The sequence below is a fragment of the Danio rerio genome, chromosome 16 (assembly GCF_052040795.2).
Source record: "Danio rerio strain M-AB ecotype USA chromosome 16, GRCz13ab, whole genome shotgun sequence".
Taxonomy (NCBI): Eukaryota; Metazoa; Chordata; class Actinopteri; order Cypriniformes; family Danionidae; genus Danio; species Danio rerio.
In genome coordinates, this window is record NC_141036.1 from 14,960,261 (window position 1) to 14,982,393 (window position 22,133).

General features: G+C 35.6%; 2 protein-coding genes across 6 annotated transcripts in view; one reads left to right on the plus strand and one right to left on the minus strand.

Annotated features, from left to right (window-relative positions):
* The window catches only part of polr3c (polymerase (RNA) III (DNA directed) polypeptide C), a 30,973-nt gene extending 20,202 nt beyond the window's left edge, over positions 1-10,771 (plus strand). Inside the window, exons 12-16 of one of the 4 annotated variants that reach the window (XM_087285345.1) lie at positions 4,532-4,633; positions 4,724-4,773; positions 5,234-5,383; positions 7,388-7,507; positions 10,370-10,771. In XM_087285345.1, the coding sequence (XP_087141471.1) occupies positions 4,532-4,633; positions 4,724-4,773; positions 5,234-5,383; positions 7,388-7,469 (384 nt within the window). In that variant the 3' untranslated portion in view covers positions 7,470-7,507; positions 10,370-10,771. 4 annotated transcript variants of the gene reach the window in all.
* Positions 7,776-22,133, minus strand: part of itga10 (integrin, alpha 10) — a 94,452-nt gene continuing 80,094 nt past the window's right edge. For both annotated transcript variants that reach the window (XM_087286750.1, XM_087286749.1), the window contains exons 20-31: positions 21,538-21,623; positions 21,243-21,384; positions 20,201-20,293; positions 20,033-20,109; positions 19,457-19,546; positions 17,444-17,528; positions 17,252-17,365; positions 17,062-17,169; positions 13,166-13,279; positions 12,974-13,069; positions 11,973-12,086; positions 7,776-8,487 (exon numbers count right to left, since the gene is read on the minus strand). In XM_087286750.1, the coding sequence (XP_087142876.1) occupies positions 8,431-8,487; positions 11,973-12,086; positions 12,974-13,069; positions 13,166-13,279; positions 17,062-17,169; positions 17,252-17,365; positions 17,444-17,528; positions 19,457-19,546; positions 20,033-20,109; positions 20,201-20,293; positions 21,243-21,384; positions 21,538-21,623 (1,176 nt within the window). In that variant the 3' untranslated portion in view covers positions 7,776-8,430. The remainder of the gene's footprint in view (positions 8,488-11,972; positions 12,087-12,973; positions 13,070-13,165; positions 13,280-17,061; positions 17,170-17,251; positions 17,366-17,443; positions 17,529-19,456; positions 19,547-20,032; positions 20,110-20,200; positions 20,294-21,242; positions 21,385-21,537; positions 21,624-22,133) is intronic.

Consider the following 22,133-nt stretch of genomic DNA (forward strand, 5'->3'; position numbering starts at 1 on the left):
AATCGTCCCGTAAAAAACGGAACGGGACGGGTTTTGTACCGTATTTTTATCATTTTTTAAATATTGCTTTTCATGCAAATCATGCCACACGCATTTTTTTAAAGATGCCTCATTTGCTACTTTTGATTAGGTAATACTCGACGTCATTGTTAGATTGATTGGTCTTTTAAACTGTCCAGTGAGGAGGGCGGGTCTTTTAAAAAGAGTCTGTCAAGTCTTGACGGAGAGTAATGGCTGATGCTTTTCCAGGTAACCCTCCGCGTCTTAAAGTTTCAGAGTTTAAACGCAAGCGACTGAAAAAATACTTCAGAGAGTGGGAGGAATTAAATACCTGGCTGCAGAGTGTTAGAAATTGTTATTAAGCCAACTGCATGATTTGTTGGAGAGCGTGCTCTGTGGGACAACATGCCTCTGGAGTGCAGCATTCCAGCAATGACAGAGCTCGCAAAAATCAAAGCAGTCAGACAGTTCTTCGCACCCCATGTCTATCCCAAAGCAAACATGTTAATGACAGTGTAATCATTATCAACAATATTTTAGTTAATTGCTTAATAATGTTAAAAAACTGTCACCCAGTCTGTGAAAATTTAGCTGGAGTCATTTTTTTGTTTTTGCAATTTACTGTTTTCTACATGAAATAAAGAACATTATGGAATAATAATAATGATATATGGATTTAACATTAACTGAGTAAAATCATGTCAACAACTGAAATCACAGTGAAATAAATGGCTAGAATCAAACATCATGAGTCACAAATTGTAATTTGTAAAAATTCTGTAAACACAATGTAAGTGGATCACATTCTAATGCAGTATTATGATTTGTTTGTTAAAGTAAAGTAAAGCACATAAGCATTCATTTATTACATGAAACATTTTATTTAATACATAAATAAACAACCTAATGGCTATGTAAAGAAAATAAACTAGTAAATTGCAACTTTTTATATTGTAAAATTAGAAATAGGCTATATGAAAACTTTGCCACACTGTAAAAAAAATCCTGGTTGCCTTAATTGTCTAAGCTTAATCAAATGAATCAGGATTTCATTGGACTTGTATTATGTTAAACAGATTTCAAGCTGCTTGCAAATCTTATAAAATGAACACAGAACATGATTAGCTTATTTCAGTAAGTTAAAATGACCTAAAACATATGCTGTCAGGAATAATTGATCATATCATTTTTACAGTGCAGCTAATGCTTGTATCTAGTTTATGTATGTGCTGTTTCCATGTTGGGATAGTTGTTACTGCAAATAATAACAAATATTTCAGCCAAAATCTGTCATTAATTTCAATCTTTAAAATTAGGTTTATTAGTATTTTCTTCTCTCCTCTTGGTTACAGCAGCTGAGTTAACTCAAGTGTACCTCACTAAACTTAACATCAGCTATATCAGTGCTGCAGAGTTGTAAAAGAGAAAGACTGACTGCATCTGTTTACACAGATGTCAATAAAAGAGTTTATTTTAATGTCCAAGTGTTCATACTTTCCTGAAAACATATTTTAAGTTGCGATTTACCACCACTGGCATGTTATTGGGTTTGTGACCACTGTGGTCTAGGCCCCCAAGGAATATGGCCCCCGCTGCCTTATGCGTCCCTTATTTTTTTGTATCAAAAGTGGTAACCCTATTTTTAATCATGATTTTATCGCATGGTTTTACACTTTTGCATATTAGTTAGGCACTCACTAAGCTGTACATGTCAACTAAGGCAAACGTGTATTACAAATGTAACTAGAACCTAAAGTTCATTGATAAACTTTGATGTTGGCTTGAGAAAGCCAACGTGACTACTGTAGGACTGGGAATGGCAGTTGGCAGGAAGCATGGCGGCGGTTGCTAAGTGGTTGCTAAGCAGTTGCTAAAACAACTATGGCATTGTTAGGTAGTTGCTAAGCAGTTGCTAAATAGCAATGCTCGTGTACATGTTTGATCAAATGCTAATACTTAGTAGGCATTTCTAGCATATGTTATTGCATTTAGATAATCATTCATAGCATGTAGCTAATCGTTATTAGCACTTGGCTTCCATTATCATTGTTACCATGCATAGTACACAGGAAGTCCCATTTGCTAGCATGAGTCAAACAAGCCAATGCCCAGGTCCCTACGATGTTCTGATGTAGAGATATTGCTATTTTTAAATGGTTGCTGGGTTATACTGTTTTATTGCTATGGGGACATTTGACAGGTTAGTGATGATACATCAAAGCTTCTTGGCAATATGAGTGATCTTAATCAACCCCGATGTTTCTATGACAGTCTTTATGAGTGTCAAAAACTGGACTTGAACATTATGTATTCCTGGTGTTGGGTTGCGGCTGGAAGGGCATTCGCTGTGTAAAACAAATGCTGGATAAGTTGGCGGTTCATTCCGTTGTGGCGACCCCTGATTAATAAAGGGACTAAGGGAATGAACATCATGTAAAAATGGCTTGCCGTATTTTTTTGAAAATACAATGCTTAATAAGTGTGAAAGTGACACATGCAAAAATGGCTTGCCATATCAGTAAAAATATGGAGTTTAAGTCCAAAATGTCTTGCCATATTTTGAGAAAAATAATGCTTAAAATTTTTTTATTGGAAAACTACAAGTCTGATAAACCTTAAAGATATAGCAACAAAATCTAACGCATCTAAATACAGCTTTTGGCCGAATTTGGGGCTTGTATAATTTTTTTATATGCTCGGATTATAAAAATTTAATATTTAACATTTTTTATTAAAAAAACAATAAGTCTTATAGGCATGAGGAGATATAGCAACAATCTTGAATGTAGAAGGCACATTTTGACCACATTTGGGCCTTGTGGCATGAACGGCCTAGGAGGAGATACGTTTGTTTTCAAGGACAGAGTAGTATAACAGTATGTTGGCTTTCTCAAGCCAACATAAATATCAAGAGCTGTGGCTACAAAATGACCAATTCAAAGACTAGGAATAAGAATGAGGACTCTAGTTTTTTGTCATTTCTTTTCAAAGATGCCAGAGGTAAATTATTGCTCTTATAATGGCCATTCAATTAATGAAAACTAGAATTCAATGAAACACTTTTAATATTATACAAAGCACAACAGTGTCTTGTTTTTATTTGTTTAATAGATGCAAATGCAACTCTTTAGTAAGGGGAAATCAGAATTCCTGCATTTTCGCCCTCACAACTATTCGTTATTCTGTTTTTCTGACCATTAACTAAAAAACTTTGAAAACATCTGTGCATTACAATCCCAGTTTTTGCAATACCCAGATCAGCCATCTGGCATAAACAACTATGCCTCATTAAAAGTCACTTCAATTATTTTCTTCTTTATTCTGATGCTCAGTTTGAGCTTCAGCAGATCTTGATTATCATTATCTTCTAAGGGTTTACCTTCTGGAGTGACAGATTTCACTGCAAAAAATGCTTTTCTTGTTTTAGATTTTTTGTCTTGTTTCTAGTCTAAATATCTAAAATTTATTATATCAAGAAGCATTTTTTAGACAAGCAAAACATATTGCCTTGTTTTGAGAAATAATATGCCAATATTAAGTCAGTTTTTCCTTAAAACAAGCAAAATAATCTGCCAATGGAGTAAGCAAAATAATCTTACGTCAAAAGAAAAAACAAGATTAATTTGCTCACCCCATTGGCAGATTATTTTGCTTGTTTTAAGGAAAACCTGACTTAATATTGGCATATTATTTCTCAAAACAAGGCAATATGTTTTGCTTGTCTAAAAAATGCTTCTTGATATAATAAATTTTAGATATTTAGACTAGAAACAAGACAAAAAATCTAAACAAGAAAAGCATTTTTTGCAGTGTTAAAGTGGGCAGTTCTGAGCACATCTTTTTGGAAAGACACTTCAGTATGGCTGCCATGGTTGGTTTCACTCTGAAGTGCCCTTCAGGGTGTGATACATCCCTGTTAGGAATGCACCGTATGTCTAGATGCCACCATGTGATTAATGCTTTAGATATTTGTGTTAATGAGCAGTTGAACAGGTGTGCTTAATAAAGTGGCCAGTATTGTGTACATCACTCTAAATCTTTTGTGATTGGATAGATGTTTGTTAGCACAGTGTAAACAATCTCTGTTTGTCATGATTAGACCCAAACGCAATCAGCAGCCCATCATTGAGTCTATTTATTTGCTTGTGTAAATGTATATTTATTCAGTTTTTAAATGAAATTCAGTATTATTATTGACTAATGTGAAAGTGTTCGTTTGATTTATTTACAGTACAGTTTTTAAAATCATATTTATTCTCTTTTAGCAGATCTATTTAATGAGGGACTTGCTTTGTTTACCAAACAAGTGAATCTAGATGGATTTGCTTTGTAAACATTAAATAAAAGTTTAAAAGGTTTTATTTTATTTACTTTTATTTCTTGTGTTTTTAGTTACGATAATCCTGAAATCATTCCGCATGAATCCGCAGATGTTTTAAAAATTCTTAGCAGAAATAGTAAAAACATGTCTGCAGATTCTGTCTGGCCCTAATCAAGACTTCTTTTCACTCCTTTTGTATTATATGTAAAGGAAATCCCCAAAACACCTGATCACGCACCCTCTCGAACCTTCTACCTGTACACAGTTAATCAGCTGCCCACCGCAAGACTACTTCTGCAACACTGCTACAAGGTACGTAGCTCGCACGAACAGCTTTAAAGCATTTGTTTAATTAATGAGTGTATTTTTTGATTTGATATCTGTGTGTGAACCTCTTTACAGACAGTTGGGAACTTGATTGAGCGGCGGCTGTATGAGACCAAAGAAAACAAGCAAGTCTCTTCTCCTTTTCAACATTAAAACATTTAAAGGGATAGATCACTCGAGAAGTTAATACTATGATGATCATTTACTCATCCTTTACATGTTTTTAACCTTCATGGGTTTCTTACCTCTGTTGAAAACAAACAAAGATATTTAGAAAAATGTTGGAAACCTATAAGTAATTTGAAACCTTTTTACTCTTGAACACAAACGAAGACATTTGTAGAAAGCTCAAAACCAGTAACCATTGACTTCCATAGTAGGGAAAACAAATACTATGAATGGAAGTCAGTGGTTACTGGTTTTGAGCTTTCTTGAAAATATTTTCTTTTGTGTTCAAGAATAAAAAGAAAGCTTTGAAATTACTTGAGGTTAAGATAATGTTCGTTTTGAGTGAACTAACCCTTTAATCTACTGTGGAAGTTTTTGATTTTGTCATTAATGTTTTGTTTATTATTATTTTGACAGGCGGCTTTTGGAGAAATCTCAGCGGATTGAGGCCATCCTAGCATCCTTGCAGGCGACCGGTGCGGAGGCGACACAGCTGACCGAGGTGGAGGAGATGATCACAGCTCCTGAGAGACAGCAGCTCGAGTCTCTGCGACACCATATAAACAAGTACTGCAAACCAAGTCCCCTTTCTTTCTGTAGCATTTTATATATTGTAGAAAGACAATAGGTTATCAGGAAAAAAAGAATTTAAAAATCTGATAACAATATTTCAATTTGTGGGATATATTCTGCATTTCAGCCAGGTAGCAGTACAGTGGTAGAATGCTAGAGATGTGCTAGTTAGTTAAAAACTGATTCAGTTCATTTAATATAAATGTCAGTGTTAAAGGACGATCCACTGATTTCAAACAAATCAGATCTTTTACCACTTTGGGCCCTATCGTACACTCGGTGTAACAAGGCACACGATAGGTTTCCACGACGTGTTGCTATTTTCAGACCAACGCAACATTAATTTTCCCGTTTTCCGCCCCGTTGTTTAAATAGCAAATCCATTTGAGGCACTTTGTGGACTCATGGATGTTTCGGTCTAGAAAAGAGGTGTGTTAAGGCGCATTGTTGGCGCGTAGCTATTTTGAGGAACTAAAATAGACTGTTCAATAGACATTTATCATGTTTGTAAACATTCAAGATGTGCGCAAAGGCTAAAAAAAACGGGAGCACTACCATTTACAGCGAGGGAATGACATCTGATGCAGTACAGAGTTCGTTGTTGTCTTAGAAATAAGTTATATTGATTACATATTATATATATTATTTACATAATGCTTTTAGCGTATTATAACAGCTCGTCACCCAGTGATAAACACAGTTATTCTGCTAAATTTACATTAAGGGGAGCGCCATTCGACAGGTCTATTTGCGATAGCACTCTCCCAATGGATATTGGATAAGACGAAATGGCCAAGCATCGAAATATACAATCTCATTGAAGCTCCAAGTGTTTTTACAAGAGAGAAGTTAAAGGTCTACAAGTCTTTGGATGCCAACAATTTTGTTTAGCGTGGTCATGTGCAAGAAATAATGTTTCCAATTCACCTATAGCGCATGTCTTCGGACATGTGGGGTAAACCGGAGCAAACCTACCAGAACATGCAAACTCCTCACAGAAATGACAGTTGAACCACCCAGGGCTCAAACCAGCGACCTTCTTGCTGTGAGGCAATTGTGCTACACACTGCTGCCCTAAAGAGGTTTAACATGTATTAAATAGTTTTTAAACCTTACCGTTTCGTGACTGAGTGCACATTCTGTATTTCTGAATGGCTGTATTTAAATTTCTGTTGTGTTTCATCTGGTGCAAACAGCCTAATTGCTCATCACGGCAAATCTCGTCACACAGTGTGTTGTTAGGACACACGGTTACAATGTTACCTCTGCTCACCTAATGATTACATTCATAATATTTAAATGATCTGCTAATTGATAACCTCATGTGGAACTCTCAATCGGCATCTCATTTCAGAGTCTACTACTGTCCACCAGAGGTTGCATTTTGGTCACGGATGAATGTTTTCAAAGCCTTTCTGAATAGCGAATGAATAAAATACGCAGTTTTCCAACAAGGCAACTAGGGCTGCTGAAATATAATTGGCTAAAGTGGCACTGGGTGGGTTAAAAGAACCAAAACAAAGACAGCGTTCCAGCATGTAACAGACATTTTCAAAGCAGAACATCTGACTTCAGCATTGTTTTTCAGATAAACAAGATCTGTTCGCTTAGCATGTTTCTTAAGTATCTGCAAACATATTATGGTATTTTTATGCTTTTGAAGAGTCAAAATTGTACAGAGAGCACCTTTAAATATTGAATTATTTAGAAACTTACACTGACAGGATTACACTCTGGATGCCATCTTGTGGTCAGATTCGGGAATTCATTATCCGTCCGGTTGTTCGCGCTTTGAGTTGCATTATGGGATTGATTTTAGCACACTTCAGAATGTCCACTGTAGACACATTTACAAATTACTGCTCCCTCAAATAGATTAAGGGTATAGTTTGTGATTTTGGATACAGCCAGGGCGTTAGTACACATTGTGTCGAATCATGTGGTTTATATTCAGTCAATCATTAATCAAATCTCTTCTCTTTGTGCTCATGGTGGCAGGTTGGATTCCAGCGAAAACCAGGTGGATGAGACCATTTTTCTTCTGGAATCCTACATTAACTCCACACAGGCCTCTCGCTGACTGTAGACTAGTTTAGGATGTGAAATAGATGGATAAAGGTAAATTGTCAAATGGAGATGTTTATTTCCTTTGGAACAAAGAGTGACCGATTTGTATTTAATCACATTTTGTGTGCGTGTGTGCATGTGTGTGTGTGTGTTTGTGTGTGTGTGTGTGTGTGTGTGTGTGTGTGTGTGTGTGTGTGTGTGTGTGTGTGTGTGTGTGTGTGTGTGTGTGTGTGTGTGTGTGTGTGTGTGTGTGTGGCTGCGAATGCAATTTTAGCATCTTTTTTTTCTCTTGTGGAAAAAATAAAAAAGTGGAGTTCTGTTTTATTTATGGCTTACAAAAGTTTTATTTAATAATTAGTTTGAATGTCAAAAACTCAAAAACAGTGTACAAACCTGAAATGGACATTAAAACAAAAAAGGAAACATATCGCTTGGTGTTGTACCACATTTTCATCTTAAATACAAAACTATTTTCTATTTCACAAATAGTGCATTTCTTTGCTTTTCTGCCTGTTTTTCAAAGCAGTGCAAGCGTTTCTGATCTGTCTCTGTGAAATGTAAAATCTCCCATATTAACCTGGTAAAAGGCATTGCTACTCATATCTTGCCTCAAGAGAATCCAAAAATGTTAAGAGTGAGACTTGGCCAAGCATGATACTTAATGCACTCGACAGACCTGCAAGAACCGATATGACCCATCATTCACAAAGCTTTATGCATTTTGTGCATATATTTATTAAATATTAAGGCACATTTTAAGTCCTCTTAGCTCCATGTGAAATATTGAATGAGGTTTAAATCCATTCTGCAGTTTTTCCCCCAAAAATCAGCATAGAAAGTGAAATGTGTAGATTCCACCTGGATCTGATATTTAATCCTGTACAAAAGCGTCACGTCTCAAAGGGGAAATAATGGCTGCAAAAGTCACATTTCCTGGTCGTAAGAGGAAACTCTGTTCATTCTTTGCTTCAGTGTCAGTTGTCATCGTTTTCATCCTCGTCCTTCCTCTGTTTCCTTGTGAAAAATCCCAACTGTACAGAAACATTTAGTAGATAACAATGTTTAGTACGTGCAAATTGTCAAGAGATTTTAATACTAATGATCATACATACTGTAGGAGTGTGTGATGTCTATCATTGACAATAATAATGTAGTTGTTGTTTTAATACATTGCCAGTTTGCAAAAACATTCCAATAACAATGGATTTTAATGACCATATGATACGCCTGTATAACATTTCGTGATTATTTGTAAGATATAAATCACAGCATTGCAAGTTGGATATTAATATGCACCAATTCAACAAGCTTATCATTGAGCAAATTACATTTCAGACATTGTCTATTTAGCTTTGTCTTTGAAAATAGTGTTTAAATAATCAAGTGAGGCACTCATTAAAACAGGGACTTGCTGGTGGTTTTGATGCCATAATTATGTATTTTATTCATGATATTTATTGTTCTTTTATGCAAAGGTACTAGCTCCTAAAGGAATTCAGCCAAATATTGTTTAAATATTGTTTATAAAACCACCAAATCTATTAAGATATTTTTGTCAATATCGCATACTCTTCACTTCAGTGACCAATTGCACAAAGCCAGTTTGGGTTTTAAGCCACGCGTAAGTTCTTATTTTAATCAAACAAGTTCACAAATCAGATTAAAATGTTGGGATGAGCTGATCTGAGATCTGTGCCTGTGTTTTGAAAGAAAGATCTATCGATCCTTGAAATCATGATCAGCAATGCAACGATTGGCTGACAGCACAGCAGTATAATGACATCATCTGATTAATATTCAGTTATCCATGTGAGCAAAATTATACAAAATTAATAGAAAACAGTTTGTTAAATATGATACGCAATAACTTAATACACATTTGTTGTGGGCTGCATGCTTTAGATTTTATATGTGTCAAGCATATTTATCAATTTATTTAGCTTTACATTTAGAGTGGATATTCTTTATTATAGTAGCCTAGGCCTATTAAAGTTTTTTAATCAACGAATTTAAATTAATTTTGCATCAAAAAAAGCATCTTAATATCAGTAAATGTGTCTGCAACTTTTGTAAAGCATCAATTCACCATCATAGCTGTCAAAACGTGCATGACTGCATAATTTATTATGCCTTTAAAAAACAAACAAAAAACAGTCGAAAATTGTGCGTTGTCTATTATCATACATCATCGGTACCTTAAAATAGTACATGTTTGTATCTAAAAAGTCGATATCAATACATGTTCTCTTTGATCCCCTTGGGGAGAACCACCCCATTTTTGTACTTTTATTTCGTTGTGCAGATTGCATAAGTTTTATTTATATATTTTTAAACTTAAAAGTATATGAACATAAATATTATTATTTATTTAATTTTTATTATTATTAATTTATATAATTCTAAATGTTTATATAATTTTGTTTTTAACTATTTTACTATTTCCCGCAGTGTATACAGCAGTGGTTCCCAAACTTCTTGCTGTGTGCACCCCTTTCTAATATTTGACACCTGTCAAGCACCTCTTTCTCTGATTAAACTCCACATTTTTAACTACAATAGCTAAATACACATATTTTCTTTGTACGTGATTAAAATAAAAATAGTTTGAGCTTCTTGGTGGATGCTGCAGTGTACCCAGGAAACCGATGCTGCAACTTTTCGAATAAAAGCTACTGCGCCTCCTTTTTTCTTCTTCTGCAGATCCTCCAATTTTCCTTGAAAAAAAAACTTACAGGCATGTCTTGTTTGTAAGTGCCGGACCATATAAGAGGGCTTAAGACTGCTATTAGCTAAAACTTCACCACAGACTACACATTGCGGATTTGGATTTTCTGCATCTCTAATCCATGTAAACCCAAAACCAATGTAACTTTTCCTTCATTTGCGTTTCTTGACATTTTTTTCACTCTCCAGTGTAGGCCTTATTCTCTTCATCAGTACATCTCTGCTGGATTTCTCTGTTCCCGCCTGCACCTCTTCACCTCGTTCGCTATCATCTGAGTCCATATATTCGAGGCCACTGCACATCTCCATAAGAGACTGATTCTCTGACTGGGTTCATCCCTACTGTCACTTGACTTATTTAAAGTGCCATTTTTAAACCAGGTGTCCATTTTAATGAATATAGTAGGTGGGAAAAAAATTTGAATGTACTCTCACTTGGTGCCTAATGAGAAAGGGCTGGGCTATTGTGATGCAATCGTGAAAGCGCCAGAGTATGCATAGGTTGTAAATTAATTTTTTTGTAAAAAAAATATTTGTAATGTGATTTTTGTTTTTTTTTTATCTCTCAGTAAATTTCTTTTTTCTCCAAAATATGACATGTGAAATTTACTCTGGATAAATGCATAACACATTAAAAGAAAAAAAAATTAGCCATTAACAAAAATTCTCTCGTGCCCCCCTGGTGGTCAGACTGTGCACCCCAGTTTGGGAACCACTGGTATACAGGTTACTACAGTAAGAAATATCAGCATTTGGTAAATACTTTCAGTATTATCTTTGCTTGAGAAGACCCGATCTAATCCTGTTTATATGACATAAGCCAGCTCCCGAGCAGGTTTAAGCTACCAAAATCTGACAACAACTCTCGGATGAGTTTTGAAGACCGAAACGATCCTAGATCGTCAAATCGCCAATAACCAAATCCAGCTAATCGAGTAATCCACGTACGAAGAATGGACCCTAGGGAAGTCCAGGCTAATTTTGAGCAAACACAAGTTTTCATGCTCAAAAAGGTGGGTTGATTTTGATGAAGTTTCATCACCATGGTAATTCATGCAAAATGACTTCATCCTCCACAAAAGTTTTTAGTCTGGGTAAGAGATTGCAAACCCAAACCGAAAAGAAAAAAGAGAAAAGTTACATATTTATAGATGGCCATTGCCACTTTCTGCTCTGAATGAAAGCCTTTTACACAAACCATTTTGCTTCTATAATTTGTCATATTGATTCATCATTATTAATGCTTTATACTACAATTGAAATTTTAAGTTTCAAATTGTTGGTTAATTTTATTAACAGCTTTAATTTATGATGAACATTTAAATATTTACTTTATATTCCATAATGTATATTTAAAATGTATTATGTTAAATATTTACTAGATATTTTCAATTGCTTTAATATGTAAAGATTTTAAAATCAGCTGTCTTTTGTTTGGGAATCCACATCATTAAGTCAGTCTATTCCCATCTTAAACTTGACTGGATCAGCAGTGATTCTGCCTCTTAAATGTGTTTAAATTCATTACATTTCTGATAATGATATCCCTTAATCCAGCTCTTAAACAGAGAAGTGAATTGTGCTGACTCTCATTTGTCATGTAATTGGCTGTTTGCTGCAAGTGCACATTTTCAGCTGTATGTGGTTCAGTTTTAATCACAAATGCTGGCTGAATCCCCTTTAACAGTTAACAGAGTTAGTTTTGTCAACCCATTTCGTTTTTGTGGTACAGGCCTCAGATGTGACCACTCTACAGAACACCTGATTATGATAAATCAAGTTGTTTCAGTACCTTCCAAAGGATGAATACTAAAAGTGCAAGAAGCAGCAGTCCTCCAATGATGCTGCCAATCAGAATCCACAGGGAGATCGGGATCGAACGGCCCTTCAGCACCTCCAGAGTAGTCTATATATACACAGAGACAGACATTTTACAGGCGCATGTTAACACTAAACTCAGAAGTAGAAATATTTCATTTTTGTGTCAACAACTCATTTTATTTATATATAATGATACAACAAAACTAACTGCAGAAGTGACACAGCCTAAAAATAAGACAAAGTCAGCATCAAATTCAATTTATAAAAGTGATTTTATATACAAACAATTCATATTAAATGAAAGGAAACTGTCTACTGTTTTAAATGACATTTGTAACAATAAAATATTAAAAGATAGGTGAGATGTAAGATGTTTGGGGGAAGCACATTTATTTTGAACTGTGACCAAATTAACAGAACTTACTTGTGCATTAAACAATTTTTGCAAAACTTCCAGCTAAACAGATTTCGGAAGACTATGAAAATAAAGAACATATTTCTTACATGTATGTATAAAATAATCATGTTATATTATACAAATTGTATTACATATTAAATGGTTAAAACAACTATGTAAAACGTAACATAAATATTAAAAATGACACTGAATTAGTGTATTTTTGGCCTGTACTATGATCTTTAAATAGTTTTACCGTGATCAAATGAGATTGGCCCTAAATTTGCCACATTTTCTATGTATAATAATGATAATAATAATAATATTAATAAGGAAGTAAGCCAAAGGAAAATGAATGAATGAATAATGATAATATACTAAACAATATTCATTGAACACTTTCAGGGAGTGATTTAGTGTTTTTTTTTTCTTAAAAAAAATTACACACATAAGACACATTCTATTGTCCAAATAATAATAATAAAGTAAAAAAGTGTTGCAGTTTTCATATTCTGTTTTCAATTTTCATCTTTGACCGGTACCAGTCATCTAATTTAAAGTTCCAGTTCTCTCACCTCCCTCAAGAGGGCAGCATTTCCCATTGTAATCAGATTGGACTCTCGAGCAGAAAGCTGGTAGGAGCCTACGATTGTCACCGCTTTGAACTTGGCCTGACAGGAGCACATAGTAATTACGAGGTTAGTAACTGAAACACAAACACATCCCACTCAAGTCTGTCTGTCTCTGCATGTGAGAGATTAGCTGACCTGTCTGAAGAAGCTGTCATGTATCCTCCTAGTGATGCGAATCAAGGCTGTCTGTCCCTTGAGCAGCTGCTGGATGTGACACATCACCTCCACACACCATGACGAAGTGCAGTTCTGGAAATCAAAATGAACCTTTTTGAGTGTTTTTTAGCGATGGGAAGTTCGAATTATCTTACTGACTTGGACCTTTGAGTTTCGTTGAGTGAGATGATTGAATTTATTTTTTCCAAACGTTGAAGTCACAGCTAGAATGCTAGAAGAGAAACATAATCATCCATTGTTTTCCTGCTCTTTTCTATGATTAGCTCTGCTCATCTCTTCTCACAAGTCTTCAAGTTGGAGTCGTTCGTTCATGTTACACTGACAGTCCCATATAAGCTTAACCATTAGACACAGTCTAAGCCGGCAGGACCCATTATTAAATCACCTTTTGGATTTTAGTGTTTTGATGTCATTCATTTCACAGGGATGTGTTTTGTCATTACTATTGTACTTTACACCAATGGCTGTCAATTTGAATGGAAGTAAATTTGAATCAAGGTATATAATTAAGTATGCTGATGATTCTGTCATTGGCAGTCTTCTGCATGATCATGAGGAGGGCCATGGCCTAGTGTTGGACAACTTTGTTGCTGGGTGCCAAGACTCATATTTACAACTTAATATCTCAAAAACTACTACAACTACAACTGTAAACAATGCAGTTGTTGAGAGAGTGAGCATAAATACCTGGGCACCATTCTGGATCATAAACTGAAATATGAGGCCAACACAATTTTTATTTGTTAAAAGGCTAATCAACGACTGTTTTACTTAAGGAAGTGAAAGGATTTCATGTGAATAGGCCTCTTCTTAGGACATTTTCTTTTTTTTTTATTGAGTTTTTAACTTTTGCAGTAATATGCTGGTACAAGTGGTGCTCGCTGCAGAGCCATTTGAGGAGAGGTGAGCTCCAGAGAGGGGGAGCTTAAGCTTGAGCTCCACCTTTTTTGCACTTCTTCTACGAGTGATGTCACTGGGGGTAGGGTTAGGGGTGGGGTTGGTGTACGCATTAAAACAGCTTACAGGAGGAGGAGCGACAGCTCATGCTCCCCCTCTCTGGAGCTCACCTCTCCTCAAATGGCTCTGCAGCGAGCACCCTCTCTGCTGGTATGGTAATTTGAGGGTGACAAGTAAAAACAGACTTTCAAAAATTGTTCATCTATCTCAAAAGATCATGGGCACAAATCTTAGTATTGGACATGTGTATGAGGTGAGAGTCATAAAGTGGGCTATATCCATTTTAGCAGATGCAAACCACCCACTTTATTCGAAGTTTTGCCCCCTGCCATCAGGCAGAAGGTATAGTTAGGGCGTACTCACACTATACCAGGGGTCACCAACCCTGTTCCTGAAGAGCTTCTTTCTTGCAGATTTTAGTTGCAACCCTAACCAAACACACCTGTTGGTAATTATCAAGTGCTGCTTTAGGTACTATTAATCGGTTCAGATGTGTTTGATCAGGGTTGGGACTGAATTCTGCAGGAAGGTAGCTCTCCAGGAACAGGGTTGATGGCCCCTGCACTATACTATCCGAACAGTGCCCAGGCCCGTTTCCTGGATCGTTTGAGAAGTGTGAGTGCGCTGAATCGGGCTCAGGCACGGTTACCTGAGCGCGGTTCACTTGGGCTTTGAAATGGTACACTTGTACGTGTGTGCAAAACGCACCAAAGCCCGAAACTGAAAGCAGGACGTGACTTTTAAGGGATTGTTTAATATGAATTATTCAATCATTCTTACTGTTCAGTAAACGCAAACTGTCGTAGTTTATAAAAAATGCACACCCCTCACTGCACGACAGCTGCACCTTCAGCACCTGCAGCACGAGGACCTTATGATTGTTTATGAGCATTAAAATTGTCAGGTCTGTTCGTGTAAATATTTGAAAGTGTCACTGCATCCCAAATGACTAAAACAATATAACTAAAATAATCTCCAATGTGCTGAGCAAAAGCACTTCCTGAACAGTGCAGCGCCAGCGTCAATGACGTAAGTGTGCCCATGCCCAAATGTAATGTGAGTGCGGGTCGTCAGGGGAGACGGGAGGGGGGGACAAGCGTGCTTTGGCCCGGTTCAAGGGAACTGTACATGGTGTGAGTACGGCCTTATTCTAGACCAGGGGTCACCAATCTTGTTCCTTGAGGTTTGGTGCCCTGCAGGGTTTAGCTCCAACTTGCCTCAACACACGTGCCTGGGTGTTTCAAGTATACCAAGTAAGACCTTGATTAGCTTGTTTGGGTGTGTTTGATTAAAGTTGGAGCTAAAATCTGCAGGACACCGGCCCTCCAGGAACAAGTTTGGTGATCCCTGTTCTAGACGGACAAGGTCCAACAGATATTTGCATTCATTTGTTTCAACTGCAGTTGGGTTACTTAACAAGCTTTAAGTTGTATGTTTGTTTGTTTTTTTACCTAATAATGAGAACTTTTATTGTTTACTGTTTATGTTGTTGAGTGTGACCTGTTGCTGTTAACTGTTGACTATTGCTGTAAACCTAACTACCATTTGGGGACAATATAGACAATTCCAATTTCCATTCCATTCATCACATGGCACATTTAAAGAGATGAATCAAAATCAGGGCTCAAGAAATGAACGAATCAAATCTTATTCCAGCTCTGACTATGTATGGATTGGCTTATGTCTTTCACAAAATGAATGAATGACTCAAACTAGATATAACACTTCTGCCCCACTAATCTTCTGCCCCACTTCCACTAATGTGTGCATGTGTAAATTAAATAATTTTTGAGTCACATAAAAGATTTGTTCAACCTATCACCATCAATATGCACTGTTAGAAATGCTGGATTTCTTCAGGTTTTCTCAACACAAATCGATTAAGTTAACATAATTGTTTTTAAAGAAATTTGAGTGGATTAACATAAAACAGTTAAGATGTCCGCCAAAAAACTCAAGAATTTTATTGATTCAGTTCATTTTAAATAAGTAGTTTGAACAAGCAGCAAAAATCATTTTGTGTCTTAAAGAGATAGTCCACCCAAAATTAAAATTCTGTTAATAATTGTTCACCCCCCCGTCATTCCAAACCCACAGATTAAACACAGATTTAGATAATCCCTCATCCTCCACAAACAGCAACTCTCCCAAGACTTCCAGAAAAAGAATCATCAAAAAAATTTGTCAAAAGAAAAGCAATGTGGCTTCAGTGCTTCCTCTGTAATCATACACAGCTCTAAGAACACTTTTGTGCTGCAAAACAAACTAAATATCTCAGCACTGTAGGGGTCTATGGAGGATGAGAGAGAGCTCTTGGATTTTTTCTAAAATGTTTTAATAAGTTTTAATAATGTTTTAATAAGAATGAAGGTCTCGCTGGATTGGGCACTGGACTAGATAAGGGTAATTGATAACATATTTCTTATTTTTGGTGAACTTATCCTTTAAGATTATCTACAAGCTACTCTTTTCAAAAACAATAAAAGAAATGTATTTAGAAGATATAAGTATTACTTGGAGAAGTAGAACTTGGAGATTCTCACTTCTGGCAATAACATTTGACTATTTTTGTGACATCACCATAGATATCAGCTACTCATCAGATCTTCTGACCGTTTTTTGTAAACGTATAATAAATAAATACACTTAAAAAAATCTCTTAACCAATCAAATCCTATCTTGTATCTAAAGGATCAGATGTGATCAGCGAAGGGAAATAAACACTATTGGCTGTTTTACAAAGGGGAGGAGCTTCTCAGTAAGTCCCACCCTGTCTGCCTCTATAAATTCAAATTATATCACATTGAACATATTTAAAGGCACTTTAGGTGACTTAATTATGTACTGATCTGTTTTATGTTTCTAGATGTGTGTGAACATGATGTCTGTCTGCTCACCATTAGCTCAGTTTTCTTCATATCTTCAGGATGAAGTGGACGGACATCTCTCTGACTGGACTTGAGCTTAGAAATATCATTGACTATAGTGCAGTTTACACCTGAAGCCTACGAAAAGACAAAATCATTAGCTTTAAAAGAACACACAGATGCTTAAGACTTACAGTGAGACTTAAAATAGGATACTGACATTATGAGAGAAAGCATCAACCACAGCTGCGAAAACCCGGTCTCCTGAAGCCACTGCAGGCAAACTGACGCTCAGCTCCAGATTGCTGACAGCATAACAGCCCAGATTCTGCACCTGATCACACCAAATTAACTCAATTATTAAATAACTCTGTATATTTTTAGGTATAGGGTTTAGGCTACAGTCAGTCACCCTGAAATGCGTGTAAAACTCAGGACCCGTCCCTTCTGATGCTGTCCTGGTCGGGTGAACCTCATAGCGGTTTAGGTTTGAGTCACTGGAGGGAATCAAACAGAAATAAAGAAAACAATATTGTGCTGAACTAGCATAGATACAGTATCCTTCTTCTTTTCTCTTGCTTAATTTTCACAATATAATATAAACATGGCCAATAATAAAAACAACAGAAATTATACTAATCGCTAATAAATATCTCAATGTCTCAATTGTCACCAATGAATATAGACTCATAGTAATATTCAATTTTCATTATTCGTCAACTAATGTGAGCTACTACTATTACTAAACAAATAAATACATATTTTTTTATCATTTTGCTGAATAAAGATGTGTGCTATTATTAGGGGTGTAAACTCTGCGGACCTGGTAACGTCATCGACTTTCGCTTTAAGATTTAAAAGGCTAGCATTGCACCAGACCCCCTTAAGTGGTTTGGTTTGAAAGTACAGAATCTATATTTTATGCACATATGCATCACTTTGGTTTTTATTCTACTGTACAAAAGTTATTTACACCTAAATACACAGTATTTTGGATACCCGAGCTGGGTATTGAACATAGGGTTAGGGTGACACATGTACAAGTTATAGCTCAAATGAAAGCGCTTGACGGTGCTCATACGGTTCTTGCATTCTTTTTACTGAATTATATTCACATATCAAACAGTTGTTGAATGAATCACAGTGTTTCCATGGCGTAGATGTAAAAACAATAGATTTATGATATGAGTTGATGTGCATAAGTAATCCTTTTATATGTCTGACGTGGTCCTAACACAGTGAATTATGTTTGATCAAACAAAAGAATGGTGAAATATGAAAACAATGATCGATGCCTGTGGCTTGTACAGCACCTCTCATCAGTTGGAATTGGAAGAGACATTTTTCTTTTTTACCTATGATTACAGACATGTGCAGGAACCACCAAAATTAATTACAGCACGCTAGACCACACAGAACCTAAAAGGTACACTTTCAAATTTGAGTTTATAAAGAAAAATACGAAAAGTGCCTCTTTTTTAGGTGTTTATTAAAATACAGACAACATATTCAGTTATTTCAACCCTTTTAATAGTGTTTTATGAAAAATCAAAGGGTTTTCTTTAAAATTATGCCATTCTTTTGCATTTACACCTCTGCATGCGGATTTGGTAAGCTTTAAAATTTGGGGAGGCAAAATTCAGGTAGAAATCCCAAAATAGCACTTGAGTTTAAGAGGTGAAATGTGTTTACTGTCATTGGTTGTTTAGTCTGCATTAATCCATTCAGTGATCAAGATCAGGATCTCAATTCAAACTCGTGCAACATAAATGATAAATGATAATGATTTATAAATCCTAAGAAGTGCTGCATTCAAATCTGCGTTTGATCGAGATTTTCAGTTCAGTTCAGATATACACTGATGTTTGTGGTCAAAATTAAAATCCCCGTTTAATGGAACTTGAAACTGGTGAATGTTTGACGCTGATGAAAGCAACTACATTGTGTAACCAATGGGTGGCAACAAACAACCATCAAAATTATGTCCCTGAATAGGTTATCAAAAATGATCCACCTATAATAAAACATGAAGTTATGTGTGAATTGTTGAATCATTAATTGAAAATAAAAATATGTTGTACAAGGTGTAAATTTCTTTATTTAGCATTATCAGCAACATTAACAAGGATAATTATTCGTATTGAATATTTTTCTTTTTTCAGCTGGTTCTTTCTTCATTTTTAAAATTATTAAAATTACAGCATCTAACTGTTTGACAAACCAATGGTTTTTGCAGTAATATTTTTGTATAAATGGAAAGCAAATGACATATGCCTCTCTTTTTTGCTGATCCAAAAAATGGTCCGATCTGTGACTCAAAAACCATAGTGTAATCCGAATTATGGGATATGTGATCTGTTACACCACTAGCTATTATTATACTATTTAAGACACACCAAAAGTCACTAACCGACTGGTAACAAACCTTGTGATGAAGAGATCAGGCTCATACTGTACAATACTCTGCAACTGAACGGTGTTGTCTGATAGTGTGCCTTCCCTCTCCACACTGTCACTGTGAACACATACACACATATTCACTTTACTATGCACATCAACATATCGACACGTACTTTTATTTACATACAGTGATGGACTGAGCACTGAAAATCATGTAAAAAGTCATGTAAAAGTACCATTGCTTGGCAAAATATAAGTAGAGAAAAAAAATCTGTTCTACACACTACTCAAAAGTAAAAAGTGGTAAAAAGTAAAAAAGTATTCAGCAGTAGTGTGTATTCCGGAAAAATTCTGTAACGTCCTCGCCTGTGTGAACAGCGCTTTTTTGAATTTACCGGTAAAGTCGTTCCGGAAATTTTCCAGATATTTACTGGTATCACTGTGTGAAAGGGGCTAATGTTGTCTGGAATAAATTAAGTAAAAAAAAAAACATGACTGTGTGAAAATATTACAGTGAAAGATTGATTCTGGTCCTCTAAATGAGTTAAGACCACCTCAGTGCTTCGTCAATTTGTTATTGGTTTAAGATGTGTGTGTTTACCTGGAAGCAATGAGCCTCATCTGGACTTTACTGATGAGAGATGTACAGCTGAACTCAAATTCCAGCATGAAGTTCACCTGAGAAAACGGGACGATTTGGAAAATCTCTAATCAATGGATTGAAACACCTTAGTAAGTGTTTGGATGAATCTGACTGTCAGAAGCTTACCTTTGACTGAGAGCGAAACACAGGATAGCTGACATTACACGAGTGACTGTTTGAGCCTAGAGCCGTGCATTCAATCTTAAACTGGGCATCTTCCTGCAGAAAGACAGAGAAAAAAAGAGAAAAATAATAAGCAGAAAGTTTGGTTTATTTACATGAGTTTTTTTATCTCGATTTATATATTTAAGTTAATTGTTAAGATTTGTTTTATTCTGTAATATGTAATGGTTTTATAACATCTATTCCAAAATTTAAATAAAGTATATTATCATTTAGAGTTATTTTTTCCCTCAGAAAATGGCAATGATAATGAAAAAATGTTTATATTCATTTTTGGACATTACAATACAAAAAAATAGATACTTATAATACAATAGCAGAAATATCAAGAAAGCAATATTTAGTGGAATAACACTTGTTTGCAATCACTCATTTGTACTAAATAGTATTAATTTGCACCACACACTTTCACACAATTCGTGTGCTCCATGCATGTGAGTGGGCTTGACAAACCACCTGTAGGAGAGACTTTCTTTCCTCTCTATATGCACCGGACATCTTATGAACACTCAATTACAGTAATAATGATAATGATGATGATGATTATAATAATATTAATAATAATAATAATAATAATAATGAAACTGCTAAACTAACCTGACTTGTGATGGCATCTATATATTGCTGGTCTTTGAAGATTTAAAGTGTTTCTTTTATCCTTAATTGTAAGTTATTCTGTATAAAATCTACAACTAAATGTAGATGTTGTTTTGACCAATGGTCATTTCTGGAAAAACAAATACTCTAAAAGACAACAATTTTGTTTGAAATCTGCAGGAAATGTTATATAATGATCAATAATTAAGCTACTGGTCAAGATTTTTGCTGTTGTATGCAAAGGCATAAGTAGTGAATAATGATTAGTGAATGATAGACTGATCAATTGCCATGAGACAGTTTCAATGGCAGAATAAGCACATGACGATGCATGCAAGCTCTTTTGTTTTAATATGCTTATAGGTTTTAAATGCTGAGATTAATATACCCGTATACTCAAGGTGCTGAAGTGCAGGTTTTTGGAGTAATGAAGAGTGAGACTTGTGTTATAGGCATTTTCTAGCTTGTTTTGTAGCTGCACTTCCACCGCAAGCCGCCGTCGAGGACTTCGTATAACGTACGGCACCTGCCTGTAAGAACAGATGAAAACAACACTGATGTTACATGCAAAATACACAAGCTACTTAAATCGCTAAATATGTTTGAATACGTTCAGTGCCAATATGTAGAATAACTGTGGATTCAATGACCTAAGTTTGGCTTGTTTCAACAGCAATCCTTACCTTGTTCCAGAAATGTCCATATGGGCCTGTAAAACTAGATCGGTTACACATACATCATCCTCCCCACAGTCTTTGAAGAATGGGATCTAAAAGAAGTTATGCAGATCAAACTTTGTTAATAGCCAGCTGTACGAGGGAAAAAAACATCAATCCTTTATTTTAAAGAACACTCCACTTTCTTTGGCTCATTTTACTGAAAACTCCCCAAAAGTCAAGAGTGGTTTTACCCTTTTTTGATCCATTCAGATGAACTCTGTATTTAGCCGAGAGCACTTTTAATCTGGCATAATAATCAAGGAGCTTTGCATCAGTACAATGGCTGCAGCAGGCACAATGATATTGCGCAGCGCTGTTACCTAGTTACCTAGCTGGGGACTATTTTCAGGTACTGTGTAATATCATTGCTCCTGCTGCAGCTATGATATAGCAGCAAAGTTCCTTGATTATTACGCCAAAAATAAAAAAAAGTACACAATGTAATGAAGAGTCACTTTAGATTGAAAAACTATCGAACCCATACTTTAACTTTTTTGAGCAAGATCTAATATGATTCAATGATTTATGCTAAGCTAAGCTAAACATGCTCTCACCAAACT